This window comes from Sorex araneus, chromosome 1 (genome assembly GCF_027595985.1).
Source record: "Sorex araneus isolate mSorAra2 chromosome 1, mSorAra2.pri, whole genome shotgun sequence".
Lineage (NCBI taxonomy): Eukaryota > Metazoa > Chordata > Mammalia > Eulipotyphla > Soricidae > Sorex > Sorex araneus.
The window spans coordinates 388208149-388234200 of record NC_073302.1 but is presented as its reverse complement, the minus strand read 5'-3'; the positions used below and the strand labels follow the sequence as shown (position 1 = coordinate 388234200).

General features: G+C 43.1%; 2 protein-coding genes across 2 annotated transcripts in view; one reads left to right on the top strand and one right to left on the bottom strand.

The window, feature by feature from the left end:
* Positions 1-10468, bottom strand: part of LOC101548985 (protein lifeguard 2) — a 31243-nt gene extending 20775 nt beyond the window's left edge. Inside the window, exons 1-2 of the mRNA XM_055128815.1 lie at positions 10224-10468; positions 234-361 (exon numbers count right to left, since the gene is read on the bottom strand). Coding sequence (XP_054984790.1) covers positions 234-361; positions 10224-10468 — 373 coding nt within the window. The remainder of the gene's footprint in view (positions 1-233; positions 362-10223) is intronic.
* On the top strand, positions 10271-24080 carry GATAD1 (GATA zinc finger domain containing 1). Its single transcript, XM_004602175.2, has 5 exons — positions 10271-10712; positions 11441-11566; positions 14062-14121; positions 18309-18492; positions 22900-24080. The coding sequence occupies exons 1-5, from the start codon at positions 10467-10469 to the stop codon at positions 23088-23090; spliced, it is 807 nt and encodes a 268-aa protein (XP_004602232.2). The 5' UTR covers positions 10271-10466; the 3' UTR covers positions 23091-24080.
* The last annotated feature ends 1972 nt before the right edge of the window (positions 24081-26052 follow it).

Here is a 26052-nt window from a genome sequence, read left to right as displayed (position 1 = left end):
CTACCACTATGCCCAGCCCATCTGGGAGGGACAAAGCCTCAGCGGTACTCTAACCAACTGATGCTGGTGGCCATCAGGATCACCCCAGAAATGCTGTGGGGTGGGGGACCTGGCAGAGCTAGGATGCAGCTCTAGACCCATTAATCAGTCCTTGGAGCTATCTCTCCAACCCAAGGAAATATTTTAAGAGAACATTTTGTTTCTTTCAAACAGGCAAATTTCTTCATTCTTACCTTTGCGAATCCTCTCATCTGAAAATGCATTGGCAGCAGTGATATCTGTGGTGGTATCCTCTGAAATACTTACCACGAAAGAATCCCCTGTCTCATCGCGTTTTGTCTTTGGAGTATTTTGGGGTCGCCTAGAGGAAGAAGAAATTGTGTAAGACTCGCCATATTTGGTCTGGAGTTTATTATCTGCTACTTTAAAAAATAGATGTTAATGATCTCCAGACCATAGTTTATTGAGTCAATGATCTCCAGATTTATATTCATGGAAGGGAAGGACTGTCATTTATGTTATCATGATCAAATGCACAGACTTGAACATCCTCATAGTTTTTGGATAATTTTTCTCTCTTCATTTGAATGTCTTTGTCTCAATATTTATCAAGTTAGTAGCTGGCAAATATTTCTTGAGTGCATGATGATGAACAAATACTTTTAATGTGAGGCTGATACAGTGCAATAACTACTAACATTTTTATGAAATAAATATTTTTGTAAATTTGGGGGCATTTATTAAGTTCCTTAGCACTTAAGTGCCACTTGTAGAGGTGCCCTGGTCACCTCCTCTGCCATCAGAGAGCATATATTTTGGAAAGATAGTCAGACTTTAATAACAAAAAAAGGCATTGTGAACAGGACCAGGGACAAGGAAGGGTAATACAAGAGCTCTTCATGGACTCTAAAAGATTACTCACAGTGGAGTGAGACAGAAGTTTTCCAACGTTTCTATAAAACTAACGTGTGAGACAAAGCCAGAAGATTATTAGGAGTGGTCCAGGTAAAGAGGAAGAATAAGATTTCCCAGGAAGAAAAATCAAATCACTACAGGGAGAAGAGAGGAAGAATTCCAGTAATTGAAAGAAGTCAATGGGACTATTGCAGGAAGTTCCAGGGAGAGTAGACACAGAGGGAGTTGGGCAGGTCACCGAGGCTAGCAAGCAGAGACAATATCATGTTCCACCAAAGAGACCCTTACTCCTGGAATCTGTGATTCTATTACCTTGCTGGCAAGGAGATAAGGTAACATACGGTAGATGTGATTAAACTGACAACTTTGGAAGCAGGTAGTGAACACCCGGTGGTACTCAGAAGCTAGACCTGGTTCTGTACTCAGGAATGATCCCTAGCATTGTCAGAGGAGCATATGTGGTGCCAAGTATTGGAACCAAATCAGGGTAATAGGGTGCAAGTTGTCTTAACCCCTGTACTATCACTCTAGTCCTAAATTGGCAGCTTTGAGACAGGGAATGGTCCTGGATTTTCTAGGCAGGCCTAACCTGATCACAAGACTCCTTGATGCACATGGATGCAAAATGAGGCCAGAGGATCAGAGGCAGAAAGAAGTGTGATGCAATAAGCAGCGTGCAGAATGATATAGTTGCTGGTTTTTTGAAGGTGGAGAAAGGGACCATGAGCAAAGAAATAATGGTGGTTTTGGAGGTGGAAGAAGATAAAAAAAGTGTATTCTCCAGATCCTCCCAGCTCCTCTCCCCCAAAAAACCCAACTGATACCTTAATTTTTACCCACTGAAACGGAATGGAGTCTTCCAACTCTCCAACCATAAGATAATAAATTGTGTTGCTTCAAGAGTGTGGTAATTGTTAAACAGTATCTCAGTTTTGTAAAGGAGTTTCTAGTCCTCAAGTTAAAATATTGGTGACCACTTTTTCAGTATTTGAAAAGATTATATTGTCATCCAGAGGAATGGCTAATTAATTTTGGCATAAAGACGTATGTAAATATATGTGGAATGAAGCAGGAATAACACTCTGGTGTGCTTCTGAATAAAAATATCAGGTTATAGGATAACATGTAGCAAGATCACACTAAAGTTTTATACACTTAGACACAATTTCAGACACTGAAAGTATACACACTCAAATGGTTGTCTCTAACACAGCAGAGTCAGGGAAAATCTTCTGAATTGTATGACTCTATAGTAAGCATTTATTATTTAAATATCTTTAAAATATATTTACATGTTGGAGAGAAATCGAGAAGTTTCTCTTTTTGACACTGTCTAGCGATCCTCAGAATAAAGCAGTCTTCGAAAGGTGCTCAGAGTAGCTCTTTGCTTCTCTGGCCCTCCTGCAAATTATAAAGCCGGGGGGGGGGGGGGGGGGAAGACAGCAAGATTTAGAGCACTCAAATCCCAAACCCAACAAGCAAGTACTTTTCCCTCAAGAAACTGCATTTAATTAGGCCAGAGCAATAGCAAAGCTGGTAGAGTGTTTGCTTTGCATACAGCTGACCCCCCTTCAATTCCCCAGCAACCCACACGATTCCCCAGAGTATGCCAGGATTGACCCTTGAGTGCAGAGCCAGGAGTAAGCCCTGAGCACTTCAGGATGTGGCCAAAAGAACAAACAAACAAAAACTACATTTAGCTGGTGCATGAGTTACAAAATGAGAGTTTCACCTGGTCCTCAAAAAGCTTTCGGGATTTCTAAACCAGGCACCATCGAAAGGTCAGACCAGTGAGTGCTGAGACTGAAAAGTAAAGTTCTGAGTGACAGTTACAGAGGAGTGACAGTTGGAGTGTGGAGTGTGGGTGGACCAGAAACCCCTAGGAGAGAGGCTCAAGGCAAGTCCATCTGCTGAGCTGCGTAATGGTTAAGTAGGCAAACTCCCCATCTATGTGTTGACTCTCAGGGACACTGACCTGAATGAATATCCCACCCCAGACTCCACATCCAGGAGCATGTTCTGAAATCTTAGTACAACTCTTCTGGAGAACACAGCATTCTCCCCACTGTGTCTTCAGCTTCTCCCAAGGAGGTGGAAGAGATTAAATATCACCAAGAATCCTTTGCGGTTATTTCAAATAAGTAAGACACGTTTGTGACAAGCAGGCACTGGTTTTTCTGATGGATGATGATGGGAACATTGGTGTCCCCCATGCTCCAAGGAGATAATTACCTTTGGATTGCAAGCCAGTGACTTTACAGAGAAGCCAGTGCAGAAGTCAATCTTTTGTTGGCAGAAGTCCGATAATAAGATGGTGGCAATAAGAAGGGTAATTAGAACAGTTGCTCGATCTCATGGGGATCTTGCTGAAAAGTGGCTGACTGATTTATTAATCTTGTTGAACTGCCCATCAGTGACTGTGGCCTAGTGCACAGTGTTGAGAAGTGGAAGAAACCCAAAGATTTGATCCGCCCTTCCCCCCCAAGAATAAAAATATTGAAGAGTAAATATGCTCAAATTCAGAGTTGGGAAGTAGAAAAGTTTATTGGAAAGTAGAAGAGAAAAGAAAAGCGGCTCCCCAAGTGGGAGGAACAGAGTCAAGGGCTAAGTTAAAAGGGTGTTTTGTCTAATCCCTTTTAATGGTTCTTTGGTCAATTAAATTTCTTATCAGTTGACAAAGGTTACAGAGAATGCAAGGAAGTTACAGGAAAAGGCTCTTTCTGGAGATGCTTTCAGGTGGATACTGGGATCTTTACATTTCTTATCAACTGACAAATATTACAGAGGATGTAAGGAAGTTACTGGTTTGTCTTTCTGGCCATTTGCCTCAGACTTTGTGGGCTTCCTGTGGGCCTAAGCTCCAGGGTAGAATTTTATGGTCCTAGGGAATTCCTGGGATGTTAAGACAGGACCTTGGAGATGAAGTATGTGTTAGGTGGATGGGTGAGAGATAAAGCGTCTGGGAAGAGAAAACTGGCCTCCTCTCTTATTGGCAAAGGAAACTGAGGCTACCGCCTTCAATAAGAGTGGATTGCTTTGTATTGCTCTTTTTATTATCAGAAAAACTTTCATTTTTTCTCCACTAAGAGTGATGTGGATTTGGGTTTGTCAAAGATGGCCTTAACTGGGGCTGGAGCTATTGCACAGCAGGTAGGGCATTTGCCTTGCAAGCAACGGACCTGGATTGCGGCCGACCTGGGTTCGATTCCCAACATGCCATATGGTCCCCCGAGCATTGCCAGGAGTAATTCCTGAGTGGATGAGCCAAGAGTAACTCCTGTGCATCGCGGGGTGTGAACCCCCCCCAAAATATAGATGGTCTTAACTATTTTGAGATTCGTTTCTTCTATTCGATTTTGTTGAGAATTTTGTCATTAAATAACTTTGAATCCTGTTAATACTGTTTCTGCAACTGTTGAGATGATATAATTCTCTTTTTGATACGCAGTTTCTCATTGACTGATTTTCATATGTTCACCCATCCTCTCACCCCTTGTATAGATCCCACTTAATAATGAATATGCTTTTTTTAAGTGTGCTGTTGAATTTGGTCTGTTAGTATTTTGTTGAGGATTTTTCAATTTGTCTCCATCAAAGATAGCTTGTCTAAAGTTGTCTTTTTGTATGTGTGATGAATTGTCCTGTTGTGCTGGCATGAGCTGTGAATGAAGAGAGAGACAGCTCAGGATAGGATAGTGAGTTTATTAGAAGCTCAGCGCTGAGGAACCCAAGCCAGAAGAGAAAGAAAGAGACTTGGAACATTGTTCGCTAAGAGGGTCTCTTTATATCCTCTAAAGGTGGGCTACAATCCATGTGCATTCTTATCAGTGAACCAGGGGATACAGAGGTAATAAGTGAAAGAAAAATAATGTATCGTACCCACATGGTACTCAAAAGGAAGTTTGAGGTGCTCAAAAGGAAAACAGTCAGTGTCAGTATATTTTGCCCATTTTTGGTGTGACCTTCAGGTACCATCTCCCGTGCACTCCCATAAATCTCTGGAGTCCAGTGTGCTCCCCTTAATCTGGTGAGCTGGTGGGCCCTTAATGTGGTTGATTGGGGTCATAAAAAGAATGTTTCTTCCTCCCTTCGCTTGTTTAACTTAAGGGGTCAGTTTCAGTTTCCCCATTACATTTTCTTAACTTTCAGTACAGTTTCATAATTTTCATTACATACAGCTTTTTATTTGTCATTACAGTCCTTGTCTAGTTCTTGAGTCTGATAATAGAATATTTTCTCTTTTTCAACTTTATAAAGAACCTGAGAAATATTGTCATTAGTAATTCTTTAAAATGATGATCGAATACACTCATCAAGCCATCTGGTCCTATATTTTTGTTTCAGGAGAGGCTATTATTGCCTCAATTTACTTACTTGTGATGAATCTGTTCAGGTTTTCTATTTCTTGAAATATTGTATATTTCTATGAATTTTTTCACTTCTTTAAAATCGTCTGATTTTGTTTCCATATTATTATACATAATAGTCTCTCAATTTGTGTGTGTGTGTGTTACGTATGTGTGTGTATGTGTCTGTTGAGGCATTGCATCAAATTTTGGTTAGAATTTAATTTACTGGTTCCCACAGAATCTTCTTTCAGTTTCTGAACTCATATTATTTGGAAAAATTTTATGATTGTGGAATAAAATTTGAGGTACTTGGAATTTGAGAATATAGGCATTACATATATTTAATTTGATAAAACTCAAATTTGCTTCAAGCACTTGGCATTGTTGGTGACTGGGGAGCAGTAAGGGAAAGTCTCAGTGGACAGGAGGAGAAAGCCCTGCCCAACCCATCACCATCCTTTAGCTTCTTTTGCCACTCTGGAGGACACCATGTTTGACCTTCCTTTCTTTCTTTCTTCTTTCTTCTCTCTCACCTCTCTTCTCCCCTCTCTCTCTGGGCTTCCCCCAGGGTTACTGGGAGCCATCAGGACCACATCCAGTGTTGTTTGACTCTTGAAACCCATGTGGTCCTGGGGATCCAATCAAGGTCACACATATCCAGCATTCACTACAGTCCTCTGAGCTATCTCCCCCACTGAACAGTGCAACATCTACATGTACTTGCCTATGAAAAATAAGACACAGAATAGAGGGAAAGAGGATGCTTATGGGGCCCTAGTGGCGAAAAGTACAGCAGGTAGGGTGTTTGCCTTGCATTTAGTGGACCTGGGTTTGATCCGTGGAATCCCATATGGTGCCCCGACCCCCACCAGGAGTAATTCCTGAGTGCAGGGCCAGGAGTAACCTCTGAGCACCACTGGGTGTGGCCCCAAAACCAAAACCAAAATGAAAACAAACAAACAAAAAGATGACGCTTACATTGGTGGCATTTTGGGTCAACACTGACACCTAGTGCTAAAATTATCTTTAAAACTGTTTGAAAAAATACTTGGTTTCAAAAACCCTCGAATGATAAAACTCTGAGCAAGAGAAGGCAAATATTATGATTATGATTGAACTTGAAATCATAATTTATCATTGTAAATATGAGAAAGTTGACCTAGGCAATATGTTTTGACAATAAGTATCATTTAGCCTCCACTAAACTAGTGGAGTTTAGTAGGGCTAAACAATGTTCTGTCAGGGAACTGAAAGACATAAGGGAATTTCACTTGCCTTCAGCAGCATTCTGAGTTGAGGTGCTAAGTCCCTTTATGGCTGACATGGGCTCCTGCAGTCAGGACACTGTTGCTGTTTACCCAGTTCACAAACAAGAGGACGACATTTCCTGTTCTCCACAGCAATTGCTGACCTCCTCTACAGAGTCTGGGGTATGTACATCTGCTGGTTTGGTGGACATTCTCTGCTGGACGGTTGCTTTGAAGTTCTAAATTTGGTCACAAGGTTGCATCACCTGGGAAGCTTAAAAACATCCTGAGGAAGCAGGAGCAATAAGTACAGCAGGTAGGGCGTTTGCTTTGCACCCTGACATTGCACCCTGACAATGTTTGATCCCCTGCATCCTATGTGGATTCCCAAGCAAGACCAGGAATAATTCCTAAGAGCAGAGCCAGGAGTAACCCCTGAGCATTGCTGAATGTGACCCAAAATATCCAAAAACAAAACAAAATGAAACAAGAACAAATAAACATCCCTAGGTTTAGAGTGTCATCTGGAACTGTGAAAGTTCTCCAGGGGATTGTGAATATAGGAAGCCTGGGCGACCAGGAAGCTGCCAGGGTAGCAGGCCCTGTGTTCTTTTCTCCTTTCTTCTTGTAATAGATAATCTGAAACAAAGATTTTGGAGCCCTCCACTCAAGAGGGGCTCTAGCTCTGAGTTTCTGCAGCCCCTTCTCCCTCTTTGTACCCCCAATTGGCCACCTAAGCCCCAAAGACTTAATGAGCTTTGAAGTTCACATGGTGGCCTTCCTAGAGGGGCCAGAAGATATGCCGATGCCTGCAAGAAAAGGTTTGTAAGGTGTTTCCAAGGTCAAGGGCCAGATCAGTTTTATCTCCTGGATATTCTGAATCAAAGGTCTTCATGCAGCAATCATGAAGATTGTGCAATCAGAAATCTAATCCAGGTTTTTCCTTCAGAATTTTTTCATATGGGATCTTGGGTGGTCTGGTCTAGAATGAAAATGACTCAACTAGGAACATAAATGAACTAGAATTGCCTTTTAAAAGCTGGCTATGCCACATGTTTACATGTATTAGGTATGTTTAAATATAAAATATATTGCTTAAGCACATGAAGAGGTAGTACAGGGGTTAAGGTGCTTGCCTTGCATGTGTCTGACAGGGGTTCCAGTCCCAAGCACCTCCAAAAGTGATCTCTGAGCATTGAGCCAGGAGTAAGCCTTGAGCAAAGCCAGGTATGCCCCCTCCCAAAAGTAAATTAATTTAATAGAATAGGCTATTTTCTTAAATTTCCTTTAGATATTATCCCATAAAAAATCACTAGGTAATACCAAATTCATAGAACAAATCTTGGATCCTACACAACAAACAAATTCTGACCCAAGGAGTTTCTGGCCACTTTTGCTCTTGCTTCAAGTAATCTGTCTGGTCACATGATGGAAATCATGGATGTGTGTCTATTTGATTGTTATTGGGCCACACCTGGCTGTGCTCAGGGATCACTCATAGTGGGTCCAGGGAACCATATGGAGTGCTAGGGATCAAACTCGGTCACCCATGAGTAAGGGAAGTGCCCTACCCGCTGTGCTATCACTTTAGCCTTGAGTGTCTATTTGAAATTGGCAGGGAGATAAGTATTGTTGATACTCCTTGAAAACCACTAAATTAAAAGTCGCCGAAATATGTGTTCAGCATTTTTACCCCTCAGAGAACTAATTTTAAAAATTAACAAAATGAAAGTCAACAGCCTTGTTGTAACATAAGCAAAATGGCTCTGCCACTACAATTGTCTCCTATGGGACTATTAATTTGTAGAGAAATGGAAGGCACTTGACATATGTATATTATATTTGAAAAGAAAACAAACTCTTTACATGAAGTAGTCAAACATTCATATGACACTCATGTGTTGACAGGCACCAGAATGAGGTCCTGTGGTGAAGCAGAAGGGGGGTGCCAGAGCCCAAAGTTTTCAGTAAAGAAAAGAGAGTAACATGAACATTAAGTATACAGAGAATTATCTGTGACCGTGCAGAGAGATGAGTTAGCCAGCAGTGTAGTACTTGGATTCTCCTCAGTGTATTCTAAAAGGAGAACAATATTCTTCACTTTTTTTTCTAACCTAACCATTTTTAATAGCTTGTCACACTTTCCAGAACTAACCCCCCAAATAGTGATTATATTGTTTCACTCTTGGGCAAACCTAGGACAAGGCAAGGGAGGTTTGAGCCAGAGTGGCTGGGAAGTCCCACAGGGTTGTGAGAGCGCTGAGAGCAGCAGCTCTGCGGGCAGACATGAGTCACCAGCCTTCTTCCGCTCATCTGTTCACAGCAGAAGGACAATCCTAGCTCAGACCAGGGTTGTCATAGTATTAAATGAGACTTCCTGTCATCCTAAGTGTTTATTACTTTCTTCCTTTCCCCTCAGTATAGTACTACCATATTCATCAAGATCATTCTTCAAAGGGCTAGAGCAATAGTACAGTGGATAGGGCGTTTGCCTTGCATGTGGCTCATCCCGGTTAGATTCCCAGCTTCCCATATGGTGCCCCAAGCGCCACCAGGAGTAATTCCTGAGTGCATGAACCAGGAGTGACCCCTATGCATCACCAGGTGTGACCCAAAAAGCCATTCTTCAAGGATATAAAGTCTAGAAAAAAATCATTCTTCAAGGATATAAAGTCTAGAAAATCTAAACCATGAAGACAGTTTTCAACTAGGTTCTATGGAGTGAGGCCATAAAGGAAAGACTCCTTTCCCTGAGACCCCCACTCACTAACCGGTACAGGGAGGGGTCTGTCTTCCTGTCATGTGCTAGCCCGAGCTCAGCTGTCTCCTTTGTGGTCTAAAGAGATACAAAAGCCCTTGAAGGGGATTTTGTTGATCAAAATTGCTTCCTGGAGGGGTCCAGAGAGATAGTACAGTGGATAATTTTCGTGTAGCGGTATTTGGTTCAATCCCCAGCACCCCATAGGATCCCCCAAGCCCTGGTAGGAGTGATTCCCAAACACAGAGCCATGATAAAGTCCTAATCATTGCCTAGTTTGCCCCCCAGCAACCCCCCCAACGAAGAACTGCACTTTCTTCACAATGTCACACTAATCGTTTGCTTTTTTACATCTTCTCTCCCTGGGCTAAGGATGAACACAGACCTTATTAACCAAAGGCTAATGAAGGTGTGCTTGCCAACACTGGTTTTTAAGTGTTTGGGGGGGTTGAAGAGGTGGCTTTAAAGGACTGCCGCTAATGTTGCTATGTCTGAGAAGCCAATGGGCTTCACTGCATTTGTCCTGATGGCGAGTCCCTGTTCCCAGGGCCCAAGAGCACTGCCCAATGTCATCCTTCCCAATGTGTTTTAACAAAGAATACAAAAAAAATGCCCAATTTTGGAGATGTCGCCATTATAGAGATAGCGCATATAAACAAAAGGATGGGGGGAGGGGAGGGGGCGGTGAGTATTAAATAAAAAATTTTAAGGGTTTTGAATAAGCATGTCCAACTTAGCAAATAAACAGACATTAAATTCAATTTTCCAATAATCTGCCTTGGAGTATACGCATCCTAAGGTTTTCGTGGTCTAGCTGAAATTCCCGTTAAGCCGGGGCCTGCCGGAGTCGACCTGCCCACGCTAAATTCCAACGGGAACATTGCGGCTTCCCGCCCAACAAACCCAACTCGCAGGCAGGACGGTGGGACACTTCCGGTCAGGGGGCGGGCCTACGCCGCGCGGGCCCCGCCCACCCGGAAGTTCCCCTCCCGCCGCCGCCGTCGCCGCGGGTCCCCTTGCAGGCTGCCTGCCCGGGGCTGGCCCCCGGCGGGAAGCTGGCGGAAGTGGCTTCCGGCTTCCCGGGCCGTGCGGCCAGAGACCACATCGGTGCGTGCACGCCCGGTGGCGGGCGGCTGAGCAGCGGACGTCGCTCTTCCCCAGTCGCTGCGCCCACGGGGGCTGCTCGAGCCGGCCACCATGCCACTGGGCCTGAAGCCCACCTGTAGCGTCTGCAAGACCACGTCGTCGTCCATGTGGAAGAAGGGCCCGCAGGGGGAGATCCTCTGCCACCACTGCACCGGCCGGGGCGGCGCGGGAGGCGGGGGCGCGGGTCCGGCAGCGTCCGGCGGCCCCGGGGGCAGCGGAGGCGGCTTCGGGGCGGCCCCCTTCGCCAGCACCTCGGCCGCCCCTCCGCAGAGCAACGGGGGCGGGGGCGGCAAGCAGGTGAGCGCGGAGCTTGAGAGGGGTGGGGGGACCCTCGCCGTCTCCGTGGCCCTGCCACGCCGATCCGACCCTTGTTTTTCACGTCCCCAAGCCCTGGAGATGAGTTGCATGGGTTTGGCCTTTTGAAAGCACTTTTCTTTTTCTTTAAGCGGCCAGAAGGACCTCAGAGCCTCTAGAAATCCCACCCCAGTCCCATGTGATTTATTTTTATTTTTTGGTAGGAACCAGATACAGATACAGACATTTCCAACAGGCTCAAGTCCTGACTCTCCCTGTTAATAAACGTTATTTTGTTGTTGTTGCCATTGTGTTCTTATTACCGTATTATTAGTTTAAGTGGCAGCGGGAAGTTCTCATGCCACTGTAAGAGGTGATTTCCTTAACCGGTGCCCTGGCACTGGGGAATTGTGCTGTTCACTGGTTTTCTGTCTTGCAATTGTCTTGGCCCTGATGAGAGCCTTCCGCCCACCCCTTCCCCTGCACTGGCTCACACCTTTTTGGAGCCTTTGGAGACAGTTGCCTAGGGCCCCTTTTTTAATGAGCCCATCCCGGGTAATTTACTCCGCAGGAAAGAAAAGGTAAGCCCTTACTTAATTTTTAAATGGCCATTTAAAGCATCTACTCCGGTAACTTTATCCCAGGGTGATACTCGGGATTGCAACCTTTTCCCCCTTTTTAATTCATTTCTCTTTCTGTGTGTTGTTGTTCCTTAACTGTTTACCTAACAGAGTAAGCAGGAAATTCACAGGCGGTCTGCTCGGCTCAGAAATACTAAATACAAATCTGCTCCTGCTGCGGAAAAGAAAGTTTCCACCAAAGGAAAAGGGAGAAGACACATTTTTAAGTTAAAAAATGTAAGGTAATTGTGGACAGTGTCTTTTTGTAATGACGTTGTGCGTGGGGGTGTGCCCTGCACTGTTTTCACCTTTATTAAGCTTTGCTGTTGCTCTTGGGAGCTTTGCTGGATTCCCGAAAGTGGTCCAGAGGGAGCAAGTGCTTATGGAGGAGGTATTTGTTTATATACATACCCCTTCTTCTTTTAAACTTTTTTTTTTTTTTTTTTTTGCTTTTTGGGTCACACCCGGTGATGCACAGTGGTCACTCCTGGCTCTGCACTCAGGAATCACCCCTGGCGGTGCTCAGGGGACCATATGGGATGCTGGGAATCGAACCCATGTCGGCCTCGTGCAAGGCAAACGCCTTACCCGCTGTGCTATTGCTCCAGCCCCTCTTTTTTAAAACTTTTTAATCGTCCCTCTGGAAAATATAAATCACGGGTCTTAAACCAAAAGCCAATTTTTTTGGCGTCTCTATGAAAGGGTGAAGGTGGAGGGGAGTATGGGTTTTAACTTCACCAGATGGGATAGAATGGAATTGAAAAATCTGGGTGAGTAATGTTACTGGAACTTGTTCATTTTCATATTCATTTGTTATAGACTCTGAAAGTATATGTTATATATTAATAAATTTGATGAATATGAATAAAAGAATTGCTAAATCTCATGCTGTAAGGAAAATGACTACTGTTGAAAGACTTGTACTGGCCTTAGTTGAAATCACACTTTTCTTGCAGTAAGTTCTCCAGAGGAAAGTGGTCAAATAAGGATGGACAATGCATTATAGGCTGCTTTATTTAAAATTTTAAAAAAAATTTTAATGAATCACTGTGAGATAAAGTTACAGACTTAACAAACTTTCATGATTATGTTTCAGAAACACAGTGATCAAGTGTACACATCCCTCCATCAGTGCCCATTCTCCCCACCAGTGTTCCCAGTATCCCTCTCACCTGCCCCAGCCGCGCCCTCCCCCCACCCATAGGCACATGGCACATTCCCTTTTACTCTCCCTTTGGGTGTTTTGGTTTGCAATATAGATAGTAAGTGGCCATCATGTTTGCCTGTGTCTACTTTCAGCATGCATCTCCCATCCCGAGTAAGCCCTCCAAGCATAATTCTCTTAGTGGTCCCTTCTCTGTCCCAGCTGTTTTTTCCCGCAGCATGTGAGGCCGGCTTCCAAGCCGTGGAGCAATCCCCCTGGCCTTTATCTCTATTATCCTTGCATTATAGACTGCTTTTTAAATCCTCGCTGGGTTATTCTTTCCTTTTAAACAGAATTGCTTCTTTTGTCAGTAAAGAAGTATCTGACATTGTGCTATGTATAGCTATAGTTATATATAAAACACAAAGAGTTCCCAATTTGAGATTTCTGTAATTTAATTTTCTGTAAATTAATTTCTATAATTTTCTGTAAATGAGGCATTTCTTGACTAAAGAAAATGTGTTGATTATAGTTGTAATACTGATGACACGTTTTCCTCTTAAGAATTGTGGGGTGGGGCTGAGGGATAGCACAGCGGGTAGGGTGTTTGCCTTGCACGCGGCTGACCCAGCATCCCATATGGTCCCCCAAACACCGCCAGGAGTAATCGTGAGTGCATGAGCCAGGAGTAACCCCTGTGCATCACCAGGTGTGACCCAGAAAGAAAAAAAAAACATTAAAAATGGTGGGGTATTGGATCTGGAGAATATATAGGGTAGGGCACATAATTTACAACTGACTGAGGTTCCATCCCCTGGCCCCCCCAACTCTCCGAAGTCACTCCTGAGTGCAAACCTAGAAATAACCCTCAAGCATTGCCAAGTTTATTGTTGAGTGTAGCCCTTCACCCAAAAAAAAAGGAAAGAAAAAACCAGAAAAAAATGGTGGAATATATTCACTGCAATTTCATTATCAATTTCACTAAACATCACCTTCAAGGATTTTAGCAGAATGTAGTTGGAGGAACAGAGTTTCTATGTTGAAATGTAAATGTGTATTACATCTAAGAAGGGATTTTAACCAAGGAGGTAGCAAAGAAGTTTCTTCGTAGCTTTAGCTTAAGTTTGCTAGAATTAGTAAATGATACTCTTAGTTCTGATAATACTCTGAGTATTACAGCTAGCTCCACAGTTAATTTGGGGTGGAAAATGTCTTCCAAGGAAACAATTTTCTATTGTGAGTTGACCTATGCATACACTTTTTAAATCTGTCCTTGGGTGATAAGAGCTAGTGTATTTTAAAACTAAAATGTTAATGTATAATAAAACTCAGAGTGCTTTGTGTTAGATCTCAGTAGCATAATCAGAGTTTGGGCCTCTTTGAACCTAACAGTAGCAGACATAACAGTGGAAATACTGCTTTGCTATAATTCTCAGAAAGTCTTTTGCTGTAGTTCTTACACCAAACAACACACTTATTATTTCTCAAATACAGAACTCTCATAAATGACTGGGTGATACCTCTGTGCACATACATGTACACATGCATTCTGTGAATGTGTAATATTTTTATTTTTGTTTTCTCGTAGCCCATCAAAGCTCCTGAGTCTGTTTCTACCATAATCACTGCAGAGTCGATCTTCTATAAGGTAAGCTTCTAGAGAGTTAGGTACTGAAGAAAATCTGGAACTATTGTAAACTATGCCATAAAAATGTTGGATTCGTTGGAAAGGTTTGGCTGCTATAAGGTGTGATTATGTTTTTTGTTTTTAATTCTATTTGTTCTCTATAAGAATTTCCCCTCATCAGTCACCATTATAAAATATCTCATCCAGGATTGATGTAGAAGTGGACATTGCCTATTAAAATACAACAGAAAACTCTTAAGATTTGGGAGAGAAGGGCTGGAGTCATAGTACAGTGGATAGGGCATTTGCCTTGCTTTGCTGATCTGAGTTCAGTCCCCAATACCCCATATGGTCTCCCTGAGCATCACTGGATGTGACCCCAAGACAAACAAACAAAAATTGTAGTGGGGGCATTGGTGCTGACCTCCAAGGGATACACAGAACCCCTCTCAGGAATTCTGAATTATTTGTACTGGCAGTGTAATGTGAAGGCTCAAGAATGCAGTGTTGGAGCTGGAACGATAGTACAGTGGTAGGGCTTTGCCTTACATGTGACCAACCTGGGTTTGATCCCCAGCATCCCATATGGTCCCCTGAGCACCGCTAGGAGTAATTCCTGAGTGCAGAGCCAGGAGTAACCTCTGAGCATCACCAGGTGTGACCCAGAAAGAAAAAAACAAACAGCAGTCTTGGGGCCAGAGTGATAAATAGCAGGTTGGGTACTTGTCTTGCATGAGACATATCTGGGTTCAACCCTGGACCATACTGTCCCATAAGCAATATCAGGAGTAGTTTCTGCTGAGTACAGAGCCAGGAGTAGTCCCTGAGCATCACCAAGTGTATCCCACAAACCAAAAAGAAAAAAATTAATTATAGGGGCAAGAGAGATAGTATAGCAGTAAAGTGCTTGCTTTGGATGTGGCTGACCTGGGTTTGATTCCAGCATCTCATCGGGTCCTGCAAACACCACCAAGAGTAATTCCGGCAAGCAGAGCCAGGAGTAACCCTTGAGCATTGCCAGGGCCCAAAACCAAGATTCCAGTGCAGGGCCTTCGCCTCTCAGGCTGCTGCTGGTGACGTCTGGAGTGTGGTATCCAGCTAGGACTGGCGTTGCACAACATATGCCTTAATACCTGGGCTATCTGCCTTGTAGTAATAATTTTTAAAATGTAAGTATGGAAATTATCCTTAGAATGCTAATTGGGATCCGAGAGGTAGTCCAATGGGCTAGAGTGCATGCTCTGAGTAATGGAGGCCCAGGTTTGACCCTAGCACAAGGTAGGTCCTTGGTCACCTCCATGCAGTACCCTCAGCCCTGAGCACCCCTGGATGTGGTCCCCAAAAGAAACAAGCCTAGTGTATGATGTGAAGTCATGAAAGAGCAAGCCCTTAGTTGAAAAAGACTGATCTGGAATTTGGATTAAGAGCTTGTAAGGCATGACTGGAGAGATAGTAAAGCAGATAAAGCGTTTGCTTTGCTTGTGGCCCTCCCAGATTTCATCCCCAGCATTCCATATGGTCCCCTGACAGGAGTGATTGGAGAGTGCAGAGCCAGCAGTGAGCCCTGACTATCACTGGTTTGGTCCCAAAACCGGGTTGGGGGTGTGAGGGGGAAGGAATAGAGCATAGAATGGGCCAGAGCTGTAGTATAACAGTGAATGCATTTCCCATGCATGCGACCAACCTGGCCTCAATCCCTGGCACTCCAGCACCACCAAGAGTAATTCCTAAGTGTAGAGTCAGGAGTAACCCCTAACCCAGAAACAAACCTAAAGAAGAGAACATATAGACCAGCTGTCTAGTGGTCGAGTCAGAGGAGATTTTGAATGCCGTTTTGCAGAAGTTAGAATAAAAATGACAATAGTGGGTGTGACCATCCATGGAGACTGTGAAACCAAGATGCTTTGAGAGTGAGTTGAGTCACTTTTCCTAGGGCCCAGACCCACAAACATCAGCTGCTAAGGGACAGAGGTGGCATCTCATTATTTTTGAACCAGAAGTCTTGGAAAAGCAGTTGCAGCATAGACCTCTGAGTCCTGGCATGCCTTGTCAGAGCAGCACCTACTAAACATGGTTTGGTGTTTTGGGGTCTGAATTGTCACTCACTGGGTAGTGCTGTGTTAACTGTTTATATCTGACCCAGGTAGACCAAACACTGAATATAAATGCTTTACTCCTCTGAGTGCATCCTTTTTTGAAATTTCAGAATCTGTGTAGTCTGCAACAGTTTTTATGCCGGGCATTCTTTCCTATATTTCCGGCGTTTCATACACTGTTAAAATAGCTATTGTTTAGTACATATGTGCTGTGTATCATGCACTGACATGGACATTCACGTGTTTTATATCAGTCCATCACTCCCTCATGTGGATCTTCTTATCCACGTTTAATGGGTGAGGATGCCAGAACAGAGGGATTTATTAGCTTGTCGAAGATCACATGAACGGTGTAAAGTGCAACAGCCAGACCCCAAAACCCAAACCCATAGCTCAGCCCCCAACTCCTGAGTATGTCTCAACAGGAAGGTGTGCGCGTTATTGCAGCTGTCATTACTTTCTTACTGTTGTTCATTAAAAACTTAGGGCAAAATGCTGCCAACGGAATATGTGGATATAGGCTGAAAACTACTACAGACACCTGATGTTTTGGCATCTGTTAACTTGTCCTGTTAGCGTGTACTAGGGTGTGTGGTTTTACCAGGTAATTAGCAGCTGAACTAGCCCAGATGAAGCCTTCCAGAGGGAGAAAAATGGGAGTCATTAACATGTGGGCAAGAGTGTGGGCACCTGACGCCCAGGTAAACTTAGTGGCCTCCTTGGAACACTTCAGGGTCAGAATACCTGCATTAACTCAAGTCTGGTTACTTCTAATCCATGGTTTACTATATTGTTTCCCCTTTTTCTCTCTGCCAGAGACCTGGAACTACCCCTGCTTTAGTTTTGTTTGGTGTTATCTGTATACTTGTACATATGTGTATATACATATATGCAAGATAAAACACAGATTAATAAACTCAGGCCCCAGGCACCAAACATCATTGGAATCTGTCGCTGAGACATTGTCTTTGACTAGCAGTTTTGCTTTTGTGCTTAAATGGATTAATACTCATTCAGTATATTCAAGGGTGAAGGCACTATTTTTCACATGTATGAGAAAAGAGGATTTGGGGGTTGCAATCATATGTGGACAACGCAAGCCATAATGCAACCTATTTCTGTGTTAAGTGATTTATTTATTGGTTTGGGAGCTAAACCCAGCGGTGTTTAGGGCTTACTCATGGCTCTGCACTCAGAGATTACATCCAGTGATGCTCAGGGGACCAAATGGTGTGTTGAGGATTGAACCAGTGTCCACATTGTGTAGTGCAAGCACCTTACCCACTTTACTATTGCTCTATAATCTGTGTTAAGTAATGTAGAACTTTGGCATGATAGCCAGAAGGACCAGCTGCTTGCTGCTTTTGAACTTGCAAATAAAAGTGCCTAATTGCTCCACAGACTACTCCCCTCCCCTCAGAATTCTAGTACCTCCACCAGCAGGCAATATTGACCACTTTGAAAACATAATGCATTGGACACTTTAAGATCTTTTGTTGACTGAACACAGTGGCCACTCAACACCTTTATTGCAAACCACAACACCTAATCAGAGAGAGAGAACAAAAGGGAATTCCCTGCCATAGTGGCAGGGTGGGGTGGGGGGAGACGGGACTGGGGAGGGGGGGAGGGATGTTGGGTTTACTGGTGGTGGAGAATGGGCACTGCTGAAGGGATGGGTTATCGAACTTTGTATGGGAGAAACATGAGCACAAAGATGTATGGATCTGTAACTGTACCCTCACGATGACTCTCTAATTAAAAAATAAATAAATAATAATAAAAAAAAACTTACCTATAAAAAAAAAAGATCTTTTGTTGAACACTTAACAGAATTGTGGCTTTTGGGCCTGAGCCATAGTATAGTGGGTAGGGCATTTGCCTTGCATGTGGCCAACCTGTGTTCAATCCCTGGCATTCTATATGGTCCCCCAAGCACCACCCAGAGTAATTCCTGAGTGCAGAGCCAGGAATAAGTGCAGAGCATCACTGGGTGTCACCCAAAAAAGCAAAAAATAAATAAATTGTGGCTTTCATATAAAGACACTTCGTTCATAGCTCTAGTGCTTGCCTTTCCATCTTAAGTAGAGCGTTATCTTCGGCTTCTTCCAGGGGGTTTACTACCAAATTGGAGATGTTGTTTCGGTGATTGATGAGCAAGATGGAAAACCCTACTATGCTCAGATCAGGGGTTTTATCCAGGACCAGTACTGCGAGAAGAGTGCGGCACTGACGTGGCTCATCCCCACCCTGTCCAGCCCCCGGGACCAGTTCGACCCTGCGTCCTACATTATAGGTGAGTGTGACCAATGGCACCGGTTTGTTGGTTCGTTTTTGTTTTTCTTTTTTTCAAACCCAGTTCATTCTGCATTATTACATATATGGATGTGTTAGTCTGCTTAGACTGCCGTAACAGGATAACACAGACCAAATGACATCAACAGTAGAAATTCATACTCCCAGCAGTGTGGAAGCTGAGGCTCCAGGATCAAGCAGGATGCTGCCGGGGGCCCTCAACAGGCTCGTAGAAAGCCACATTCCCGGAGCTGCTCTCCTTACAATAACCAGGTTCTGACTTAGTTACCTCCCGAGAGGCCCCAGTCTTCAGTGCCTTCACAACTAAAGTCAGGGCTTCTATTCTATCACTTTGGGATAATAGAATTTAGTCCATAACAAAGGGGCATAAGTATCATCAAGAATAACAGTCACACAGTAGTTTTACATAAATGTGAAAGACATTTTACATAAGTCAGGTTTGAGTATTATCAGTTGCTTTCACAGGGCAATGTGCACCTATTAAAAAAATGTTGTAGGAGTTCTGAAAGATAGTACAGAGGTTAAAGCACTCACGTTGCTTGCAGCCAACCCTAGTTCAGTCTTGAGTACTACATCTGGTCCTGCCAGCACCTCCAGCACAACTGATAATACTGAGCACAGCTGAGTAAGTTCCCACCAAACTCCCCACCCTGTCAACCCAACCCAAAAAAGGAAGGTGATGTGGACCTAGAGTTTTGTCTCAGAGATAGACTGCCTGATTTATATGGGGCCCTGGATTCAGTCCCCAGTGCTACATACATGCATAACTCAGAATTAAGTTGTGTTGATAAAAAGAATTCATTGCTGGAAGAAAGAGACAGACATAGAAAGATCGCACTCATATGTGGAATATAAAGTAGCTGAGAGGTACAAGCTTACAATGTTGCGATTCCTGCAGACATTTCTCTGGACTTAATTACTAGATACTAAAATACAGAAATCCAAAACTATGCTGCTGCTAGTGCGGCCTCCTGACTTCATATCTCTTCATTCTCAGCAATGGAAAACAAATTACCAAATGCTTTCTTTTCAGCAGATCGACTTTAGGGGGGAGAAACTCCAAATCAATAATAGTGAATTTTTTTTTGTTTAAATATTGAATGTAACCAAAGTAAAGTGAAAGTAAAGTGAAATTTACCAGTTACACATGCGGGGTGGGGGGCTGGGGAGGTGGGGGGAAGGGGGGAGGTATATCAAAGAAAAAAAAAAAGAATTCATTGCTGGGAGTGAAGGAGATGGCACCGGGGTAAGGGCGCACATGTGCACCTGACTCAGGCTTAATTCCCAACAGTGAATGACCCTGCTGAGCATGGCCAGCCATGCGTGAAGACCTCAGAGGCCCTGAACATTCCTAGCGCTGCGGGGCCCGAGTGGCACTGCGTCCTTGAGCCCTGACACTGCACCGTCAGCCTGGCTGGCCAGCTGTCAACAGGAGTTGACCCCCAAGGCCCCTGACACTGCTTTCTCCCAAAAAGGATTCTTGCTTAGGAACTAGGTTAAGTCTCTTACAAAAATTATAAAATACTTTTGAAAGGAACTATTGTAAGGGCTGGAGCTTATAATGTTTGCCCTGCGTGTGACCAACCTGGGTTTAACATCCTGGGGATAGATTGATAGCACAGTGAGGAGAGTGTTTGTCTTGTATGCAGCCGACCTCGGCATCCCAGATGGACCACCCATGCACCACCAGGAGTAATTCCTGAGTGCAGAGCCAGGAGTAATTACCCCTGAGCATCACCAGGTGTGACCCAAAGTGCCAAAAATAAATAATAAATACATAGAATCCAACATCCCATATGGTCCCTTGAGCGTTGCCAAGTGTGGGCCAAAATCAAAAACAAACAAAAAAGCCCAGAGGAACTATTGTAAAATCCCCACAGACTCTTGTGTTTGTCTTCTACATGTCACACACATGATCTTGGATATCATTGCTGATAATTAATATGGTAACCACTCTACTCTTTGGGGGATGGGTGCTCAGGGCTTCTCCTGGCTCTTCGCCCATGAGTTCCTAAGGGTGCCCCAGAGGGCCATATGGGGGTGCTGGGTATTGAACCCAGCTCAGTTATGTAAAATGACCTGCGCCTCTGTACTGTTGCTCTGGTCCTGGAAACCACTGTATTCGTTCTTAATTTTAAGGCTTCCAAAATGATTTAGTACAGAAGGTTCTTGATGTAGATTCTTATGAAGTTACTCATTAAAACAATTTTCCAAGTGTTCAGTAATTGCCATGAAACTTTTTGATCTTTCTACAATGGATATGTTCTTTTGCATCCTGGAAAAAAAATTAATACTGCCCTTTCATGGTTGCAGGGTGAGTGAGAGCATCTGTAGGAACCAACTGGGTATGGATTTGGCCGTTTCTGATCCTAAGTCTCAAAATACATCATGATTCTGTGTCTCGGACTATCGGGTTTAGTTAGTCTTGGAAACCATAATAATGACTGAAATGGAATCAAACTTATAATGGGCCTCTCAAAGTTTATGGGTTTCCAGTTATCTTCCAAGCTCTGCTTAGTTAAAATTAAGACCCTCAAGATAAGAATGGAACTGTCAGATGCTGAAAAGAGAAGCAGAAACCCTGGCGCCCCTCCTTGACACCATCACCCTAGAGATGGTTATTGGAAAAGTTGCCCTCTGCCTCTTGGCATATCTCTGAGAAAACTAAGGGTTTTCCTATTGCCAGAGCAGGTCTCTTTCCAGAGATAGGAGACTGAGATCACTCTCAGGAGAGACATCACAAGTTATCCTGTTCCTTGACTAGGCCTTCTAAGTCGAGTGAAAAGGAAATCGGAGACCATTTGGAAGTGGAGTGTATGCAGAAAATAACTTCATTTTACAGGCATATGTTCAGAAAACTCAAGTTTTGCTTGAGAACTGGTACTTTTTAAAAAAAAATTTTTTTTATTCATTATGAGGTACAGTAACAAAGCTTTCATGTTTGAGTTTCAATCATACAGTCATACAACACCCATCCCTTCACCAGTGCACATTAGCCACCACCCAAATCCCCAGTATCCCCCTCCCCCCATTCCACACCTCCCCCTGCCTGTGTGGCAATTTGCACAATACTCTCTTTCTTTACTGTAGTTACCTTCAATATTTTGAGATCAGACCCACCACCACTCATACCTGCCGAAAAGGCAATGCTAGAAAATGTGTTTTGTATTGTTTGTTTTGGATGCAATACAATGTCACTCTAGGAATTCTAAACTTTTAATAATTAGGGTGTGAAGAAGTCATTGCAACAAGTTGCTCGTGTTCGAGAAGAACTGGTACATTTTTAAGATGCTTTGCTGTTTGCATTGATCACCTGAAATAGACACATAAAGATGTAATCTTGGATTGAAATGGATCATATGAGTTATTTAATACAAGAATTATTACTTTAGGGGGATAGAATGATAGTACAGTGGATAGGGTGTTTCCCTTACTGGCTGACCTGGGCTCAATCCCTGGCATCCAATATGATCCCCCAAGCTCTCCAGGGGAACATGGTCCCCTGAACACCTCACCAGGAGTGATCCTTGGGCATAGAGCTAGAAGTAAGCCCTGAGTATTTTGAGATGTGACTCAAAAAAAATAAACGCAAACAAAAGAATCCCTGGGTTAAAGAATAACAACAACAAAAACCCAACTCCTCTGTATTGGGAAGAGGATGCCAAGTTGGTACACAATCTAAGAAATTTCCAGAAAGTTACTTTAGGTCACAAGTTTCTTTGTAATATATTTTGTTAGAATTCTTGGAATAAAAGTTTTGGCTACAAATGGATGTTTAACTAGAAAGCCTGTTTTTTCTTCCTAGTGTTAGATACCAAGTCCAAGTATAATGTTTCTATTGGGAGCCAAGTTTATTTTCTTATAATAAGTACTTTTGCATTAACAAAACATTGCTGTAATTATTTATCTCTGTATCACTGTGTAATATGTAATTTTAGATATATAGTGGATTAACATAATAGTATCTACCTCGGGTTACAAAGATTTAAAATATCTCTTACCCTTTTTGACTTTTGGCTGCACCAGCAGTGCTCAGGGGTTACTCCTGCCGGTGCCCAGGATATCATAATGGGATGGGGGGATCGAACCCCAGTTGGCTTCGTGCAAGGCTAATGCCCTACCCACCCCCAATTCAAAGTTTCTTTGAATATGAGAAGCTCTAGAGTGATGCAGGCGTGGAATAAAAGGTTGTTTTTAGAATCCCTCATAGTGAATGATTGGGGGAGAATGCTGTATTCCTTGAACAGTTAAAGGGGAAAGTGACGGAAAGTAGCTTCAGAATAGTCTGTTTATAAGGGTTAATGTCAACTAAGCAAATGGTTTCCTCCTTGTATCTAGTGATCTGCATGCTCAAAATGTGTTTGACCTTTCCATTGGTTGCCTCTAGGACCAGAGGAGGATCTTCCAAGGAAGATGGAGTACTTGGAATTCGTTTGCCATGCACCTTCTGAATATTTCAAGTCTCGTTCATCACCATTCCCCACAGTTCCCACCAGACCACAAAAGGGTTATATATGGACTCATGTTGGACCTACTCCTGCCATAACTATTAAGGAAACAGTTGCCAACCATCTATAGCCTGAAAAATAGAACTAAATGTCTATTTGTATTGTAATACTACACAATGTACAATGTGTTTCTTGAATGAAGTTCTTAGGTGAAAAAAATAATGGTAAAGGATTTTTCCTTTTTACCCAGTAATCATTTATCTGTTCATTATTAGTCACTTAGCAAATTAAGAGAGATGTTTTTAATTTTTTTTTCAAAATTAAGAAAGAACTTGATATACTTTGAAGTTAAATATTCTATATGTCTGTCTTCTAGGCAAAAAGTATAATTTCCAGGAATACCAACAGAATCAGTGTTTGTTTTACATCATAATTTTATTTCTAGAAGCTCATAAAAAATGAATTGTATTTTTCTACAACAAAATGTTAATTAAGGTCTGAATTTCTGACCAAAGGTTTAATCCAATAATTTGTAGCTATAACAAACTATCACAGTTACATAAGCTTTATTTTCTCACCTGGAAAATGCCATGACCAAGTATGGCTTTTTTAATAAGTATGAGGGGAGGGCTGGAGCTACAGTCCAGCAGGCAAGCTGATTGCCTTGCGTGCACCCATGAGTGCACCACTCAGTGCCTAGCGCCCCATATGGTCCTCCAGGTCCCCACCAAGAGTGATCCCTGAGCACAGAGCCAGGAGTCAACCCTGAGCACTGTTGGATGTGGCACCAAAATCAAAATGAGAAACCAAGTGTGAATGGGAAAATGGGTGGATTAAATGCACTTGCTTCCTCTTTTACCCTAACTTAACCAGCATTTTCAAGTCCAGGAAAAGCTGTTGGAATCTAGTTTAATCACAGTGGTTTTGACCTGATGTAGAGGCTTTCACTGTTACCCTTTCTTACACTATTGATGTATGTGTTGGAAGGAAGCAATTGTCTGTATAGCTCTGTGTATATAGTTCTCTGTTCACAAAGATATGTAAAATTGATTGTAAATACCACTGTAAATAATGAAGTGCCAATGTTCCATTTTTGGATTAAAGTGTATTTTTCACAGTATATTTACATTGGAGTTATTTTATTCATTACATTGGAGTTATTTTATTTAAGCCATTCTATATATTAATAGTAAACAAAAACCATGTGGTAATTTATTTTTTCCCTTTCTTTTTTTTATTGAATCACCATATGGAAAGTTACAAAGTTCTCAGGCTTAAGTCTCAATTACACAATACTCACACACCCACCCCTTCACCAGTGCCCATATTCCACCACCAAAAACCCCAATATACCTCCGAGCCCCTGCTCCTCCATCCCACCCCCCTGCCTGCGTAACTGATAAATTTCACTTCATTTTCTCTTTACCTTGATTGCATTCCATATTTCAACACAAAATTCACTATTGTTGTTGGAGTTTCCCCTACTGCCAAGGAAGCATTTGATAATTAGTTTTCCATTGCTGAGAATGAAGTCCAGCTGTTCCAAGTACATAACTTTTTTTTTCCTCCTTCCCGCCCCACCTAGTTCATGCCTGCTTAATAGTCCTCATAATATGACTGACGCCACGCCACCCGACAAGGGAAAAGAAAACCGAGAAAGAAGGATATTTCCTGTTCTCGGCCGGCGTGGGGCTATGGCTTAGTTCACAGTTTAGAGACATGGCTGCAAGCAGTTTCTGGAACCAAAAGTAGTCTAGTTGGCCTCCGGATTCTGGTTGATCAGCAGCAAAGCAGCCGCACAAAAGTGTGGCCACCTGGGTCGAATCTCAGCGGAGCATGTGCTGGTATTGGCCCCAGCCCGAGACTGCCCAAGTGTCCCACTGTTCCAAGTACATAATTTTTCCCCCCTTCCTGAGCCACCAAGTTTGTGCCTGCTTAATAGACCTCATAATATGATGGACACCACGAAAAAGGAAAAGAACCAAGAAAGAAGGGTATTTCCTCTCCTCGTCCTGCGTGGGGCTATAGCTTAGTTCACAGTCTAGAGAAATGGCTGCTACTTTGATTACCTTAAATATTTCAACAAAACCCTCACTATTATTGTTTGGAGTTTTCCCCCAAAGTCAGACCTGCTAAAAAGGAACCATTTCACATTGCTGACAGTTAAAAGATATTAGGTTTTGGATTTCTGTATAAAGTCCAGGGAAAATTCTGCCAGAAATTACAACACTGCAAGCTTTTACTTCCCTTTTGTGGTGCTCATAAGATGGAAAAGCCTGGAGAGAGAAACCCTTGCCTGCTGGTGCCGCATGGAGCAGTGGCTCAGTTCACAGTCTGGAGGCATTTTTGCGAGCTGCTTGTGTCCAAAGTAGTTAAGTTGGCCTCTGGGATTGTGCTCGTGCAGCAGCGGAGAGGCACACACGTGTGTCTGCTGCGCTTGATTATCGGCAGAGGGTGGGGCCGGTACCCTTTGCCCCCTGGGGTCTTGCGCGCGTCCCGCAGTAGCAGAGCTGATACCTCCATTTTGTGCTCAAAAAGTGGCAATCACCATGCTGTGCCCAGGAAGGAAGGGTTGAGAGAGAGAAACCCTTGTCCGCTGGCACCGCATGGAGCAGTGGCTCAGTTCACAATCTGGAGGCATTTTTGCGAGCTCTCGTGTCCAAAGTAGTTCAGTTGGCCTCCAGGGTCATTTGAAATATTCCTCAGTATTGGTATTAGGAAAATAAAAAACTGGCTTACTAATAAAATGAGCATTAAGCTATTCATTTAAAAAGTAGGGGGAGAAATTAAGCCAGTGAATATACTGACCATTTGTTCATAAATTGGCAGATACATATGTAATGTGTATTTGGCGGGGGGGGGGGGGAGGGTTACTTGGGGGCCACGCCCAGCAATGTTCAGGAATTACTCCTGGCTCTTTGCTCTGGAATTAAGTCCTAGCAGTGCTAAGGGACCATATGGGGTGCCAAGGATCGAACACGGGTCAGCGACATGCAAGGCTTACCCACTACTACTCTAGTACCATGTACATAATTATTTTTAAATGAATTAAAGTTTTTTTACTTTCCTTCACACCCGCCATCAGTGACTCC

Excerpts from the sequence above, each read along its gene's own strand:
- GATAD1 (XM_004602175.2), top strand. The coding sequence starts at position 10,467 with ATGCCACTGGGCCTGAAGCCCACCTGTAGCGTCTGCAAGACCACGTCG. Across the intron at positions 11,567-14,061 it reads ACATTTTTAAGTTAAAAAAT|CCCATCAAAGCTCCTGAGTC; the intron begins GTAAGGTAATTG and ends GTTTTCTCGTAG. Across the intron at positions 14,122-18,308 it reads CAGAGTCGATCTTCTATAAG|GGGGTTTACTACCAAATTGG; the intron begins GTAAGCTTCTAG and ends GGCTTCTTCCAG.